At 46.5% G+C, this 16,444-nt stretch overlaps 2 protein-coding genes across 2 annotated transcripts in view; both read right to left on the bottom strand.

The window, feature by feature from the left end:
- Positions 1-16,444, bottom strand: part of LOC122373795 (neuroligin-like protein glit-1) — a 45,941-nt gene that overhangs the window by 24,912 nt on the left and 4,585 nt on the right. The window lies entirely within an intron of this gene.
- Positions 421-14,556, bottom strand: LOC122373796. The gene is made up of 10 exons (XM_043352167.1): positions 14,129-14,556; positions 9,641-9,748; positions 8,452-8,597; positions 7,670-7,912; positions 6,882-7,034; positions 5,415-5,514; positions 4,951-5,101; positions 3,897-4,090; positions 1,342-1,453; positions 421-790 (listed from the first exon to the last, which is right to left on the bottom strand). Exons 2-10 carry the CDS (start codon positions 9,740-9,742, stop codon positions 441-443), a joined length of 1,551 nt encoding a protein of 516 aa, XP_043208102.1. The 5' UTR covers positions 9,743-9,748; positions 14,129-14,556; the 3' UTR covers positions 421-440.

The raw sequence follows: 16,444 nt of genomic DNA, 5'->3' as shown, positions 1-16,444 counted from the left end.
ATTTAGGAATTCGATTTGTGTTGCCATCGATTGTGAATAAATATCTATTCAAAACATGTTCGCGTCACAATCTGAGCCGCCATGTCACAAACGAATCTGAGACGCCATGCATCAAACGAACAACCGACTTGGATGCCTGGAGCGAATGACTATAGCACACATTCTGAGCTGCAAATACAAACGAACGCCGCCTTGCCAGGACAGGTGTCCACCAGGAACTGAACAACATCGTCACGTAAACATTAAAAACGACACAGACGACAGGAACTGTGTCATTTTGAGAAAAAAAACGACACAGGAACTGAACTGAAACTGGAACAGTTTCAGTTATAACAGGAACTGAACAACATCGTCACGTACACATTCAAAACAACACGGACGACGTAAACATTCTGAGACGCACTGTATCAAAGGATGTCGTGTGTGTGTGTGTGAGGGGCTTATTCAGTCAGTTGTTTGATCTGCTGAATACGCTTCAGGGCGCGGTTTCCAACCACCACGCTGCCCCGGGCCTTCTCAAAAACCTGCTCAGACAGGAATGCGAGTGCATTTTTTGCGGTTTTTGTGGGCGGCTTTTGGTTATACACTGGGAAGGACGCCGCCCACAGCAGAAGGGCATCGCTGCGCGTCATTTCCACGTCCTCGACCACCCGCTGGCGCTCGACAACCAGTGTCAGAGAACCATTCGGGCTCTCCTCGAAGTGCGGCATCGTTTGGCTGCCAGCGGACCCGAATATCTCCTCTGGGTCCACCAGGAGATATTCCAGTAGCGAATCCACCTTGTCATCATCTGAAACAAACGGCAGTTACTTTTAGTTCCCAACCTTGCAAACAATACCTTGGTGTGAAATGTGAGGGTTCGGCGCATGGCAAAACGAATGGTTATCTCATTATTTCCGAACTAGAAGAAGTGGATGGATCATTCATTGCTAAATTATTCATGCCGCCTACCGAGGCTAAAAGACATGAAAAATCTGCGTTGCTTCTACCCGCGCCTGCCGATCGAGCGGCTCGTCAAAGGTAGGTATAAAGGCCTATAATGAAATGAAAAAGTACAATCATGAATGAAGAGCATAGTGGGATCAATGAGTGGAAGATAAGCGTATGTTGATTGAACCGTAGAAGAGATGTCCTTGAAATACATTTATTTTTGGTACCTATACTTTTCATATTTCGGCCATTCAACATACGGCTAACCTTCACTCAAATGTAAATCGTAATGAAAATAATGAAGAAAAAATAAAAATAATAAATAAAAAAATAAAAAATAATGAATAAAAATAATGAAGACAGTTAACCCTGAAAAGAGGCATGTTTAACCATGTGCATATGTTGTCTCACCTTCGCACTCAGTGTGCATCTGCACAGCGGTGAGGAAGTCGCACAATCGCTTCCGGTATTCCTGAAGACGGGAACCCTGTCCGCCGCTGATCCTCTCCAGCTCGTACCAGATCTGGAAACATTGTGGAATAATTTAACATGTGCGTGCGCGCCGTGTATCTGCGAGAGCGAGGGCGAGAGAGTGTGTGAGAGTGTGTGAGAGCAAGAGAGAGCGAAAGAGCGAGAGCGAGAGAGCGAGAGAGCGAGAGAGCGAGAGAGAGAGAGAGAGAGAGAGAGAGAGAGAGAGAGAGAGAGAGAGAGAGAGAGAGACAGGCAGACAGACAGACAGACAGACAGACAGACAGACAGACAGACAGACAGACAGACAGACAGACAGACAGACAGACAGACAGACAGACAGACAGACAGACAGACAGACAGACAGACAGACAGACAGACAGACAGACAGACAGACAGACAGACAGACAGACAGACAGACAGACAGACAGACAGACAGACAGACAGACAGACAGACAGACAGACAGACAGACAGACAGACAGACAGACAGACAGACAGACAGACAGACAGACAGACAGACAGACAGACAGACAGACAGACAGACAGACAGACAGACAGACAGACAGACAGACAGACAGACAGACAGACAGACAGACAGACAGACAGACAGACAGACAGACAGACAGACAGACAGACAGACAGACAGACAGACAGACAGACAGACAGACAGACAGACAGACAGACAGACAGACAGACAGACAGACAGACAGACAGACAGACAGACAGACAGACAGACAGACAGACAGACAGACAGACAGACAGACAGACAGACAGACAGACAGACAGACAGACAGACAGACAGACAGACAGACAGACAGACAGACAGACAGACAGACAGACAGACAGACAGACAGACAGACAGACAGACAGACAGACAGACAGACAGACAGACAGACAGACAGACAGACAGACAGACAGACAGACAGACAGACAGACAGACAGACAGACAGACAGACAGACAGACAGACAGACAGACAGACAGACAGACAGACAGACAGACAGACAGACAGACAGACAGACAGACAGACAGACAGACAGACAGACAGACAGACAGACAGACAGACAGACAGACAGACAGACAGACAGACAGACAGACAGACAGACAGACAGACAGACAGACAGACAGACAGACAGACAGACAGACAGACAGACAGACAGACAGACAGACAGACAGACAGACAGACAGACAGACAGACAGACAGACAGACAGACAGACAGACAGACAGACAGACAGACAGACAGACAGACAGACAGACAGACAGACAGACAGACAGACAGACAGACAGACAGACAGACAGACAGACAGACAGACAGACAGACAGACAGACAGACAGACAGACAGACAGACAGACAGACAGACAGACAGACAGACAGACAGACAGACAGACAGACAGACAGACAGACAGACAGACAGACAGACAGACAGACAGACAGACAGACAGACAGACAGACAGACAGACAGACAGACAGACAGACAGACAGACAGACAGACAGACAGACAGACAGACAGACAGACAGACAGACAGACAGACAGACAGACAGACAGACAGACAGACAGACAGACAGACAGACAGACAGACAGACAGACAGACAGACAGACAGACAGACAGACAGACAGACAGACAGACAGACAGACAGACAGACAGACAGACAGACAGACAGACAGACAGACAGACAGACAGACAGACAGACAGACAGACAGACAGACAGACAGACAGACAGACAGACAGACAGACAGACAGACAGACAGACAGACAGACAGACAGACAGACAGACAGACAGACAGACAGACAGACAGACAGACAGACAGACAGACAGACAGACAGACAGACAGACAGACAGACAGACAGACAGACAGACAGACAGACAGACAGACAGACAGACAGACAGACAGACAGACAGACAGACAGACAGACAGACAGACAGACAGACAGACAGACAGACAGACAGACAGACAGACAGACAGACAGACAGACAGACAGACAGACAGACAGACAGACAGACAGACAGACAGACAGACAGACAGACAGACAGACAGACAGACAGACAGACAGACAGACAGACAGACAGACAGACAGACAGACAGACAGACAGACAGACAGACAGACAGACAGACAGACAGACAGACAGACAGACAGACAGACAGACAGACAGACAGACAGACAGACAGACAGACAGACAGACAGACAGACAGACAGACAGACAGACAGACAGACAGACAGACAGACAGACAGACAGACAGACAGACAGACAGACAGACAGACAGACAGACAGACAGACAGACAGACAGACAGACAGATCATGCAAAAGCCAAGATTAAAACTTAACCCCTGCCTCATCTCAGCATCGGAACAATTTCGGGATAGTATTATTGCAGGTATTATTGCAAATTCAATCGAGTCAGGTACCGATGAAGGTTCCCCGGCGAAATATTACTCTACAAGACTGCCTCCTTGACTCCTTCTTACAAGACTCCTTCTTGCCTCCTATAACTTACCTCTTGGTGATTCTTCATCATGGGGTACATGTGCAGGAACTTCTTCATTGGCGTCGAGAGAGCCACGGCGTGTCGACGGCGGTCCGCGAATGTCAAGTCTCGCAGCGCTTCCCGCTCTTCCTCGGTTAGTCCCTCTTGCCTTAGCCGATTCCTGTGAACTTGCATGTCCTCCTCTGGTTCCGGCGGGAGGTAGTCTGTAAAAATGGCAGCTTTTGAGTGTTTTATTTTTGAAGCAAGAAACGGCCTTTAACACGCGGCCCGCTGGGGAGAGGGGGGGGGGGCGAAACGCCCCCATGTTTTCCTGGAATAACTCCGAAATGTGAAGAGCTACCGACTTGTAATTTGGCATACCCCACCAGACATCAATTTTACATCTTTAAAACAAAATTTAAGATCCTAGCTTCGGGTCGCCAGGGGAGTACAGTGACGTCATCTTTCGCTAATTTTGACCAAAAATAACCCATTGAGCCATCCCGAATGGGACCCATATGGGCTGTAAGTTGGCGAACTGGGCATAGGTGAGCATGGACCACAGGTTGCCGTGTCATGGGCGTCCAGGGTATTTTTTAAACGGGAGAGCCCTTGGCAACGCACGTGCTGCACAACACCCCTGACACGCACCCCATTCGCCAGCTCGATCGGGCAGCGTTTGCCGCATGCCGATCGGCCGTCGGGGCGCCGAGCTACGGGCCCGGGAAGCGACCCCTGCCGGCCTCATTTTGGCGTTTTGACGACGCGTTGCCTTCATTTTCCCATGTTGAGGCAATGGGAGAAAATGCATTTTTTCCAGCGCGTGCCACGCACCTCCCCGGGCCCGCATCGACTCGAAACGACCACGGTGCACCGGTTCGCAGCGTCACCTCGGCGCCGTGCAAATTTCAGGCTCCTACCCCCAGCCGTTTAGCCCCGGCGCGTGAGCAAATGCACCCACTGCACAGCGTGATGGGGCCGGGTCGGGTCGGGTCGGGCCGGGCCGGGTCGCGAATACTCAGATTTTCCCATTAATCTCAAAAGAACTCGCTCGTTCGCTGCGCTCACTCGCTCGTAATCATACCTTGATATCCCTCGAAGTTTTCGTAGCGTCTGGACTTCTTCGCCTTCTTCGCCGCTGTCGCCTGGGCCGGCCGCTTGAATGATCCCATGACACCCGGGTCCGGTCGTTTATAGTTCCTCACACGCCATTGAATCTTGTTTTTTACTTGCTCCTGGAGAGAAAATGGGAGAATCCTATGTAATCACTAAATTACCAGTAAACCGCCGTGTTCGGCGAGGGACGGGCGAGCGAAATAACATAAACAAAATTATTTTCACTTTCATCCAGAGAACCATCTTTTGCCGACTTTATCATTTTAATGTCGTTTAACATGTAAAATCATCGAGTCCCTAAATAAATTTGCGATATAATCATATCCACCGACCACCACCCAGAGGCACCATGACATCCTACATCCATGCGCTTTTCATAAATTAAATTCTACATCCATGCGCTTTTCTAATTCATGTCATTCGTGCGCTTACCAGTGCCTGCCTTGAAGTCAAGCCGTGCAGCAGAGCTGGCCACTGCTCGAGCGCCCGGTCCGCTAGATCCATATAGCGGTTATGGGTCATGGTGAGAGATCTGCAAGAGTATGACGCTACTTGAAAAAGATACGAGACATCCAGGTGTTTAGGGATTGGTTTATGAGAAAAGTATTCATTAATATGATAGAGTGGGATAATTCGAATAGAGTGCGGTGATTTAACCCTCGCCGTACCAAGTGCTTTCTTACACCTTCCCCACACCAGGGGGGGGGGGGGGTTGGTACGACCCCCCCTCGCAATTTCGCTCCTGGTGGAGCTAGAGCGTCGCGGAAAAAACGAGCGTGTTGCTCGTCACGAGACGCAGCGACTGGTACCCATAAACAAGGTCAAAGGTCAACCGGTGACCTCTGAGGTCGGTCAATGACCTCCAGACATGGTCCAGACATGGTCTCAGTTTTTCGTCAATAACTTCTCGAAAAATTGTCGTAGAGCCAAAATTCAAACGCCATCGTGTCTGCCTTGAAGAGACGCATCGAATGGTGTACTTTGTGTTAAGAAATGCTTAACTTTTAAGTTCACCTTAAGTTGTGACCTTAAGAGGTCAGGTCAGGTCAGGTCATTGACCCAGGCAGGTCATGTTGCATATCCTCTGATCCGGCTGATCACTCTGAACACAATGGTACCTGTCTCGACTCGCTAGGACGTTTAGGTTAGGAGTTATTGACGAAAAACGAAATTTGACCTCTATGACGTCATAATGACGTCACTAACTTTTCCCAGGCCACTACAATGTGTGAGCAGGTTGAAAACCCTGAATAACACGTCAGCACTTAATTTCAAGAGGATTGAATCCCTTTTCGATAGAAAATTCGCGGTTTCATTTTTTCCCCCATTGACTTATAATGGGGAGGTCACGTGACTGACCTGACCTCTGGTGACCGGAAGTGAAAATCCGAAATATACAAAATGTAGATACGCCTAGGGCAATCACACACTGAAAGTTTCATTTCCTTCCGAAAGTCCTTCTCGAGTTGACAGCGATTTGAATTTAGCCGTGCAGAGGTCAGAGAATGACGTCACAGGTCAGTGACTTGACCTGACCTGAAATTGATTCTGGCACTGAAAGGTCCGGCTTGGATGAAAGGTTACACTTCCCAAATTTCAGCTTTCTATCCCTACGCGTTCTCCAGCAATCCTGGAAAAAAACCGTCTGGGGGTGGCACCAACCCCCCCCCCCCTGGTACGGCGAGGGTTAAACATAGTCGGTTCAATAGTTTGATCTTATTCATCGTTGGAAATGGTCGCCAGGGAATGATGACCATTTCTGTCGCCCCCCCCCCCCCCCTGCACGGACGAATGTGGCAAAACAAGTAAATCTAACTGAAATATCGACTCATTCCGACCTAAATGAGTCAATACCGAAACTCTGGCTAACACTCAAGCGAGCGGCAGCATTATGCTTACCCGTTTGTGAGCTTTTCGTGGTTGACGATCACTCCTGTCAACTCACTCCACTCGGTCCGAGTAAGTGGCTGCTTCTCGTTGCTTCGCAGTTTCGCCCGCAGCGCCGGTCGCAACTGGCTGTCGTCGAAGGGACCCACCGGCACAGTGTCCTTTCTGTGAAATACAAGCAGAACGGTGTGAAATAGAAATATGAAATTGCGTCAAATTGCGTCCGAAATCGCCAGCATACGCTAGGGGACGTAGGGAGTAACAAGCTGTCAAACAAGTATTCATGACGTTCAGTGGATTCCTGGCATCACCTACATTGGGTGACCAAAAATGCGTGCAAAACAGTTAATATTTGCTACCGATTAACTGCAAGTAAAGCTCGGCCAGTGCTGCCAAATCCTATTCACGCCACTTGGTAAGATCGGGCCCAGGTCAGTGTAATAAAGGCATCGAACGCGAAAAATCGTGTCGCGGCGTCTGTGACACAGTGGACGGCGAGCGGCCGTCGGTAGCTGACGCCTTGGCGGTCAGCCGGGCGGTGACGTCACACAAAGTGGGGAGGGACCGGTGACGTGAGGCGTCACACAACTGGGATGGCCGCACGCACAGGTAGACATATTATGGGAGTTTCAAAGCATCGATAACCTTACACAGTAAGGTATTTCAAAATAATAACTTAAAAAATAATGCTGCTCGGGGCTATCCTGGTACTCCTGATTACGGCGAATGCATATGCAATTCTTTAAAGATCACCATTATGCCAGCAGTTGATTTTACAAATAACAATTAAACATGCTCACCTAGACAATGCAGGCGAAGTGGGTTTGGCGATGACGGCACTGTCCAGTGTCACGCCCTGTGAGGTCGATGGCTCTGCTGTCTGGCTCTGGCTTTGCTCTGCTGTCTGAAGTACTGAGCCGGCGTTCTCTTTTGATCCGACAACCGTGGACTCTGCAGACGCTGTCTCGTGTTCCACTTGCGCTACGCCAACTGTTGCCTCTGTGCCGGTGGACGACTTCACTTCCACTGAATTGTCCTGCAAACTGTTAAAACCTCTGTCAGATTGAGTTTCAAAACGGAGTAACTGCAAACAGTTTTGGTAGCTGTGGTGTATCGTGCTGGCGCTGGTCGCGCTGGCGCGCAGTGCGCCGGTCACGCACTGTGCGCCGGTCACGTGACCTGCGCGGTGCCCGCGGCGGTGGACGAGCGGTGGACAGGGAGCCGCCGCCGCGGTGGCGGGGAGTCTGTGGCCGGTCGGGGCCGAGAGTGGATTGGAGCCCGAGCTGGGTGAACTTGCTTATTATTTTATCTTTACTTTTCGTTGTGTGTGCCAATACACATCAGTAGCATACGTTTAAAGTACCACTGTTCAATAACTGGAATGCCTCTCCAGCCGCGGTAAAAGGCATTCAAGTTTGAGCATAGCACGTATTCACAGACACCCTCAAAGGCTTCAAAATCTTAGACTTCAAAGTTGATCAAAGCCTTATCAAACGCTTATCTCTGATCCAATTATTAATGTTTATAACACGTTATCTGTTCAAATAAGAAATCGTAACAATATAAATAGCTGTTAACGTACCTGACCAGGGAGTTGTGGTTGCTGTCCAGAATGACGACTGATGAAAGGGTCCTCACGCGGGGACGAGAGATAGTAATCTTGTCTTTATCCTCCAGCCAGGTCCAACACGACCACTCTTCATCGTATATCTCCAGCTTACATTCATCCTGCCGAAAAAATGGTGGTGTGTTACAAGATCATCCAGCATTAGTTATGAGTTCAAGTAGTTGGGATGGTTGCTGTCTCACAAGAACATCAGTTACACATGTGAAAACATCTATAGTTTCTCCATCTCAGGCATTTAAATTCAATGTATATATTGGTAAAACTAAAGACAAGTATATCAATCGGAGCAAAAATCGCCTAAACGCGTTTCGACCTATCGGTCGTCTTTTTTGCATCTGTGTACTTACCACATCCAGTGTGAGAAAAGTGATTTTGCGACCGTTTTAAGAACAAATTTCCTCTCACTGGCAGAACAAAATTTTGTGAATTTTGGAGCAAACTGATTTAAAACGAACTTTGAAATATTTGTTGACACAAAGGAACGTTCAATCACATACCAGGCATCAGCAGTTGGTTGATTGCTGCGTCCTGCGTGTGTTTTTAGAAGTTTTTGTTGTGAAAATATGCAGCAGGAGACTAAAAATTTCTGTTTTTAATAGCGAAAAGGTCCACAGAACAAAATTTCTAAGTTCCAAAAAAACGGAGAAGCAGGTCACTTTTCTGACACTGACCATATCTGCACCTACTGAAGACGACCGATAGGTCGAAACGCGTTTAGGTGATTTTTGTTCCGATCGATATATTTAAATTCAATCTTGACTGACTGGAAGGATGGTCCGAATCAGGGCCGGAACAGTTCGTGAACTGAACTTAGTGAATTGAACTTTTTTGAACTGAACAAAGCACTTGACGCCGTTCACTGTGAACTGAACTGTCCTGAACTGTCCGTCAACACGAAACGCAGGTGATTTGAACTATGGGCGAGAAAATTTTGAAAATTTGGGTTCAAAATGTGCACAATGAATGTCCCCGAAAAGTCAAAAAGTTTCAGCTCTCTAGCTCTTATCGTTTAGCGTTGAGATAAGAAAAACCTCATGGGGGCCGATTCGGCCCCCCCCCCCCACCAGTAATAGGGTTAAACATTGATTTAGAGCGACATTCCTGTATAGTACACACAAGCACATACAATTTAACACCATCCTACCTGTAAGAGTCCGAAGAAAGTCCGTATCTTCGACCGGAGATCTTTCACGGAGTCGTGCTCTATCACCCGGGACACCCCTTCGTGTGTCACGAGCGTCTTCATCGTTCACTGCAAGAGCATATCAGCATCGGTCAAATATCTTCAGAAATAGCATGCAAAAGCCACAACACATCATCATCAGATGCATCATTTAGATAGAGCTGTTCACTCCTTTTAACCACAGTGAATATCTCACCATCATGGGGACTTTGACTGGTGACGAGGGGTTTGAAAGGGAGCAAGTCAGAATTGTAATATTAATATAAATTACATCTCCTTATATGGGCATTGCTCCACCCATTTTTGTGATGTCATATCTTAATTTTGATCAATCCATGTTTGGACTGCTTCCCTGCAGTTTGCCCAACTGACAGGCTTCGGTGTCACCCATGGGTGGAGTTTCTCAAACAAGTTGGTGGGATGAAAATCTTAGGTAAAACCAAAATTGAACCAATGCTGATTTCCAACTAGAATATCAGGGGTACCAACAACCAAACTGATATTCTGGGTGGAGAGAAATTCCACAAAAATACTAAGTTAGAAGCAACCAACATCATAGTTAATATGAAACAAAAATTACAAGCTCCAGAGGCCTTGCTCCAGATACCAAACCAGTTGAGCACACTGTGGTTATTCCGTGCCATATACTATATGTAGAAACGTTTCAGTATATAGAAACAATGTTCCATAGATAGAAACGCTGAGGTGATCATTGTTCCAAATATGGAATAGGGTTTCTGTATGTGGAAACGGAAGGTGCGTGCTCGCCTGTTATTTTAAGTTTTGGAAAAATTGACACCGCATTTCCATCTGCAGTGCTTCCTTGATGCCAATATAAATAGATGGCAGTCCACCATCTAGACAGTTATAACACATCTTGCTTTGAAATAAATCACCCAGAAAGATTGGCGTTTCTGAGCATTTCCAGTTTTGGAACAGTACCTACCTAGTGTTTCTATATTTCAGTCGGGGAAACTATGGTAAGATCTGCTATTTTTAGCAGTCTGCTATTTTTAGCAGAAATCTGCTAAAAATGGGTTTGGGTACGCATGTGACGTCATCGTACCCAAATATAGCAGATTTGGGTACGGCCCCATACAAAAGCAGATCTGCACCCTAATTGAAGCAAATGCGCATCAAATGCCTGGCAGATTCATGATTAGAATAGTGCTAAGAATGTCCTCTGATATTTTTGTTCAGATCCGACTATTTTCAAATACCTAATGAATTTGAAAATAGTTGGATCTGAACAAAAATAGCAGAGATCACTCTCAGCACTATTCTAATCATGAATCTGCCAGGCATTTGATGCGCATTTGCTTCAATTAGGGTGCAGATCTGCTTTTGTATGGGGCCGTACCCAAATCTGCTATATTTGGGTACGATGACGTCACATGCGTACCCATTTTTAGCAGATTTCTGCTATAAATAGCAGACTGCTAAAAATAGCAGATTTTACCATAGTTTCCCCGACTGATTTAGGAATGTTTCAAATAAAGGAACGTTTCTATAAAACCAGAAGGCCAGTCCCATTCCTGGCTGAGTGGTCTAAAGCGCCAGAGTTCAACGCTGGAACTGGTGGTGAGAGCCCGGTTCAAGCCCCAGTGCAGGTGTGAGCGGTAACATTTGGCCCCTACGTGTAATGGCGTGCATGTATGTGGCAGGGGCCGCACGAAGACCAGAGAGCATGAGTGGGCGGAGGGGACCGTGTCCAGTCTACCGGGCACGTTAAACTTTCAGACGAAATTCTGCCATAGCACTGGAATTGCGTGATCGGTGGTGGGTTCACTGTTCAGAGACAGGCACAACAAGCTATGCTTAGTGTGGACTCGGATCCCTCAAGCCACCCAATCAAACATTTGGACTAAATTTATAAAAAAAAAATATGGAACGGAATTATCATAGTGTGCCCGACTGAAACCACACACATAAATTATAACTTCTCACGTGTCAATTGCTTGGCAAATGTGGCGCACACTAGACTTCCTTGCAAAACACTAGGTAGGCTCCAAGGACGCCCAGCATTACTAGCATATACACTCTAGCTATAGCCTCTAAGTAAGCTTTGAAACCATAAAATTGACTATTATTAATCAATATCTTCAAATTATGCACACACTGCCTAGCTTCATAGACCTTCGGAATCAGCCAAGGTAAACACTGAATCCGCGTGGCCAGCGTTACCCCTGTTTTTTTTTGTTTCCCCAGATTCCCACACAAATTTCCCTATTTCTGGCACTCATTTCCCTAGTGCACAAGTCCAAATGTCAATGTCCCTGATTTAGCAGAGCAAGGGCCGGCGCCACAGGGGGGGGGGGGCAGGGGGAAGCCGCCCATCCACCAGTTGCCAGCCGGGCCCTTTAAAAAATTGCAGGAACATGCATTTTTGCATAATTTGGGCCCCTCTCGAAAAAATATTGAGCCAAATCCGAGGAGTTTTCAGATTTTGTGTATAGGTTACCTTGGGCCTTTCCGCATGGGCCCTTTATCGGGACAAGCTGCCCCCGCAGTCCGAAATCTGTGGCGCCGGCCCTGCGGCAGCTTGCTTGATTTTACCCCATGGAGCAAGCATATCCCGAAGAATCGGCCAGCGGGTGAATTACTACCCAAGATGAGGGTTGCTCAGGATTTTCTTGTAGTAAAATCCTTCGGGATGTTCGCTCTGGGGTCAAATCAAGCAAGGCCTTCTAAATCAGGGACATTTGGACTAAATTTTATATGCAAATGAGCATCTAGGGAAATGAGTGCCCGAAATAGGGAAATTTGTGTGGAAATCTGGGGAAACCAGCAAAATACCAGCGGTAACGCTGTAATGGCAAGGCCATATAACTCCGACCTTGATTTCATATTTTCACGTGAATTTCGGCATTTATCCATTTATGAAGTGGATTGCTTTGTATTTTAAGTGTGGGTCATGGAGCATGATCACATGTGATTACTTTTCCCCTAAATAAGCTGTGCGTGGTTCTAACAATTTTTTATGTTAGATTGAGATTGGTTGCAGGTCAGTCAGGCTGAGGCACATTGTGGTACCTAGGTAGTTTCGTTCCATCTATGGAAATGCTTCTATTCTTGGAAACATTTCTAAATATGAAAAGTTTTTGATCCATAAATGGAGACTTGCATCGTGCATTGTCATAAGTGGAAACTCTGAACTTCCAGGTGATTTATTTCCAAGCAAAATGTGTAATGTAACTGGATGGCTGATTGCCATCTATTGGCATCAGAAAATAAAGAGGGTTAAAATGTGGAGTGAATTTTGTCAAAGTTAAAAATATTTGTGAAGCCCAAGTCAGTTAAGTATCAGCCCAAACCAGGTTTGGGCTATCATATTTGAAAGGAAACATTTATGGAAGTGTTCCGTCATTCATCCCAGTTTCGCTCCATCTGCAATCACAACCTAAAATTTTATATCACAGGCTGGCATGGAAAAATCTAACCATGGATTTTGACCCACCAACCATGGTACCTACCCAAGGGCGTCGCCACAGGGGTGTGACAGAGGGGATCTCATCCCCTCCACTTTTTAAAACTTTAACATTACGCCTATGGCGTTGCATGGAAGACTTGAAATGGTCCTCGTCCCCTCCAAAATGGTCAATGTCCCCTCCAGTCGTCACACCGTGGAGTGGCCCCTGTACCTACCTATCTGTCGTAGATTCAAATGTTAGCTTTTCATTTTTAGAAACAGTGTTGTGCATAGTTTTGCAAGAACTTGCGTAGCTCGTCAAGGAGGTGAGCGTGCACCTTCCGTTTCCAAATATAAAAATGCAGCATGTCCATATTTGGTACAATGCTCGCCTCAGCTCTTTATGCCCATCAACTTGTTTTGAAAACTATAAGGTACCTCTGACACTAAACTATACCCATTGTTATTGCTCACCTCAGTCTAAAATGGTTGTTCTATCATGAGTAGCCAGTCTGCAAAACATGGCAGGATTTGACGAGATCTCATCGGAGCAGTCATCATGGATCAGGGCAAAAACTGGGGCAGGTTTTAGGAATGTTGGGGCAGAAGTTGAAAAATTGGGACAGAAATACTTTGCTCAGCTCCTCACCACCTTCCACATCATTATAGAGTTAAATCATTTGCATTATTAGGGGCAGGAATTGTGCTGCCCTGAGTCTCAGCATTCTGAGTATTTTGTCTGCCCTGAAAATCTTGTCAAGCTCCCTGCCACATTTTGCAGACTGGATGAGTAGGAGGAAATAAATATTTTACCTGTGACTGGAGAACATAACCAATTTATCATCTATATGTGCAATTAATGTGCTGTACATGGCAAATTGTCTATTGACACTGCCATTCACATGCATGCCTTCCTTGACCGTTGATATGTTTCATAGTTATATAATCGTAATGCACAATGAATACAAATACATGTAATGCATGTGAAAATCACACAGTTTCATTAGACAATAGGTATTTTATCATATTTCTTCACTTACCATTTGAGACACCACTTCGCAAACAGGCCTCAGATGAATGCGGCGGAGTCGCGCGCGCGATCCGCACAAAATGGCGACATTGTTGCAGTAACTTAGCTGCGTGTAATGGTTTACTAGCATAATACGTGTAATGTTACTGATCGGCACGCTGAAGGCAAGTTTGATAACACGTCTCTCGATTTTTGAGCCGGGGTTGTCTTAAACACGCGTATGTGTTTAATAACTCACATCGCAGCACACACTTTATCTTTGTTTTGAAGCACATCAACGAGTTAATCAAATGTATCCGTGTGGTGATTGCAACACCCCGTGTTTCAGAACTCGTTAAATCATTTTCTTCCTGCAGGTTACACTCTTATAACACATATATGTGTTATGACACTAGCGTTATGTTGAATAAATAACTAATGTGTTAGTAAACATTTTTTACAGTGTAGGTGCGCCGGGGAGAACTACAGGTCGCATAGTGCCACCAGATGTCGCGCAAACACGACAGGCGCAGATAAATAGATTTTAGATCGTGGGTGATATATTGTAACAGCGTTGATTTCTACCATGCATGTATTTTAACAACTCACAGCGTGGGCGCAGGCACTGGAACCACAACGGCTACCACAACTGCACGTAAGTATGTCCGCATACGACTTATGTTTGGACTCTAGGCAACGCTGCCCAAGCGGCCTTTTCCGTTAGGACGCCGAGCGACGGAGTGCGCGCAGAAATTTTTTTTTGTCTCCCTCTGTTCTTTCTAGGGCGTCTTTCAGAAGAGCCCAGGAAGGGGCCAGGGGTCGAGGCCAGCCAATGCCAAAACACCGAACTATAGCTCCGCCCGGACTCACTTAGCAACCTTAACGCTAATGACACAATTAACCCGCGCACCGACGGGGGGGGGGCGGATATCCGCCCCCCCTGAGGTTTTTCGCGAATAGCGGGAAAACCGCGGCGCGTAGCGCCGCAAAATTCGGTATGACTATAACCTCATCAATTTTACACATGGTGAGCAAGTTTGAACCTCCTACCTTTTAAGATCAGGTCACCAGGTCACTTTGAATAACCCAACCTCAAGTCACTTTTTTGCAACTTTGTCACCGTGCCAGAGCTACAGTAGATGTCGGAGGCCTTTGAAAGTCGCAGGATATTATAAGGTCATTAGTAGCTACAATTTGTATATCTCGGAATTTTGATATCGGTGACCTAAGGTCAGGTCAATTTCGCGACCTCCTCATTATAAGTCAATGGGGGAAAATCAACTCCCTTTTTTACCACTAAAACGGGTCGGAATGGCCCCATATACCATACATGACTTCATATACGATCAACCTTCACTACCTTGAGGTCTGTTTTGCTGTTGGGCAGCTGTGAGGTCATGTGACGTCATCAAAGGTCACCAAAGGTTTTTGGCCAATAACTCCGTACAGGAACAAGATACAGACGCGTGGATGGTCTCATTGTGTTCAGCTCGTCAAGACGCAACGAATGATATACATGATGACCTCGAGGTCACGTGACCTGAGGTCAACCTTTGACCTTGACCTTTCGAGGTCAACATATATATCATTCGATGCGGATTGACGAGAGTATCACGATGATGCCCTTAGTTTGTTCCTATCTTGATTAATTCGAAAGTTATTCGAGAAAAACTCTCTCCATATCTAGCGCCGCCATTTTGACTTTTTCGACCCCTGTGACGTCATCTTTGACCTGACCTGAAAATGACCTTAGTAAAAATTGTAGATCTTGGCCGTGCGTATCCGATGCCGTTTACCGCTTGTCGCTATCTTGCTTCGTTCTCGAGATCTCAGGGGGGGCGGTCATCCGCCCCCCCCGTCGGTGCGAAGTTGGCGCAGACCCCCGTCGGTGCGCGGGTTAATAGAGACGATACATTGGCTGATTGCCAGTCATCTATTGCGATAGATATGATACGAGCCTTTCTGATAATTAGGCCAGCTTGAATTGATTACATAACCCATTTCATTTAGCGAGACCGCTATTGGGTCATTGGCATAAAACAAGTAGTGAACAGCGAAAATATCTTACGGCTACAACAGTGAGGTTGGGCTTCATCGACAGCAACCTTTTATCCATAAAAATTTGATGTGTCGTCAGTCCAGGTGGCTCAATCAGTTTACGTTTTCGCCATGCACTCCGACATATTAGTTGTGTGGGCTTTGTTTCCGTGGGTTCTGTAAGTGCACTGCTACTGTAATAAAGTAGCAACTATTGTTGCCTGTGATACACAGGTGTAATCGATATAATCAAGCGCGCAGTTGGTTTTCTCCCACGAACCCTCTTAGACAGCCTTGTCTACTGTCCTGC

Source organism: Amphibalanus amphitrite, unplaced genomic scaffold (assembly GCF_019059575.1).
Source record: "Amphibalanus amphitrite isolate SeventyFive unplaced genomic scaffold, NRLGWU_Aamphi_draft 001553F_arrow, whole genome shotgun sequence".
In the NCBI taxonomy this organism is placed as follows: Eukaryota; Metazoa; Arthropoda; class Thecostraca; order Balanomorpha; family Balanidae; genus Amphibalanus; species Amphibalanus amphitrite.
This window is presented reverse-complemented; position numbering and strand designations above follow the sequence as displayed.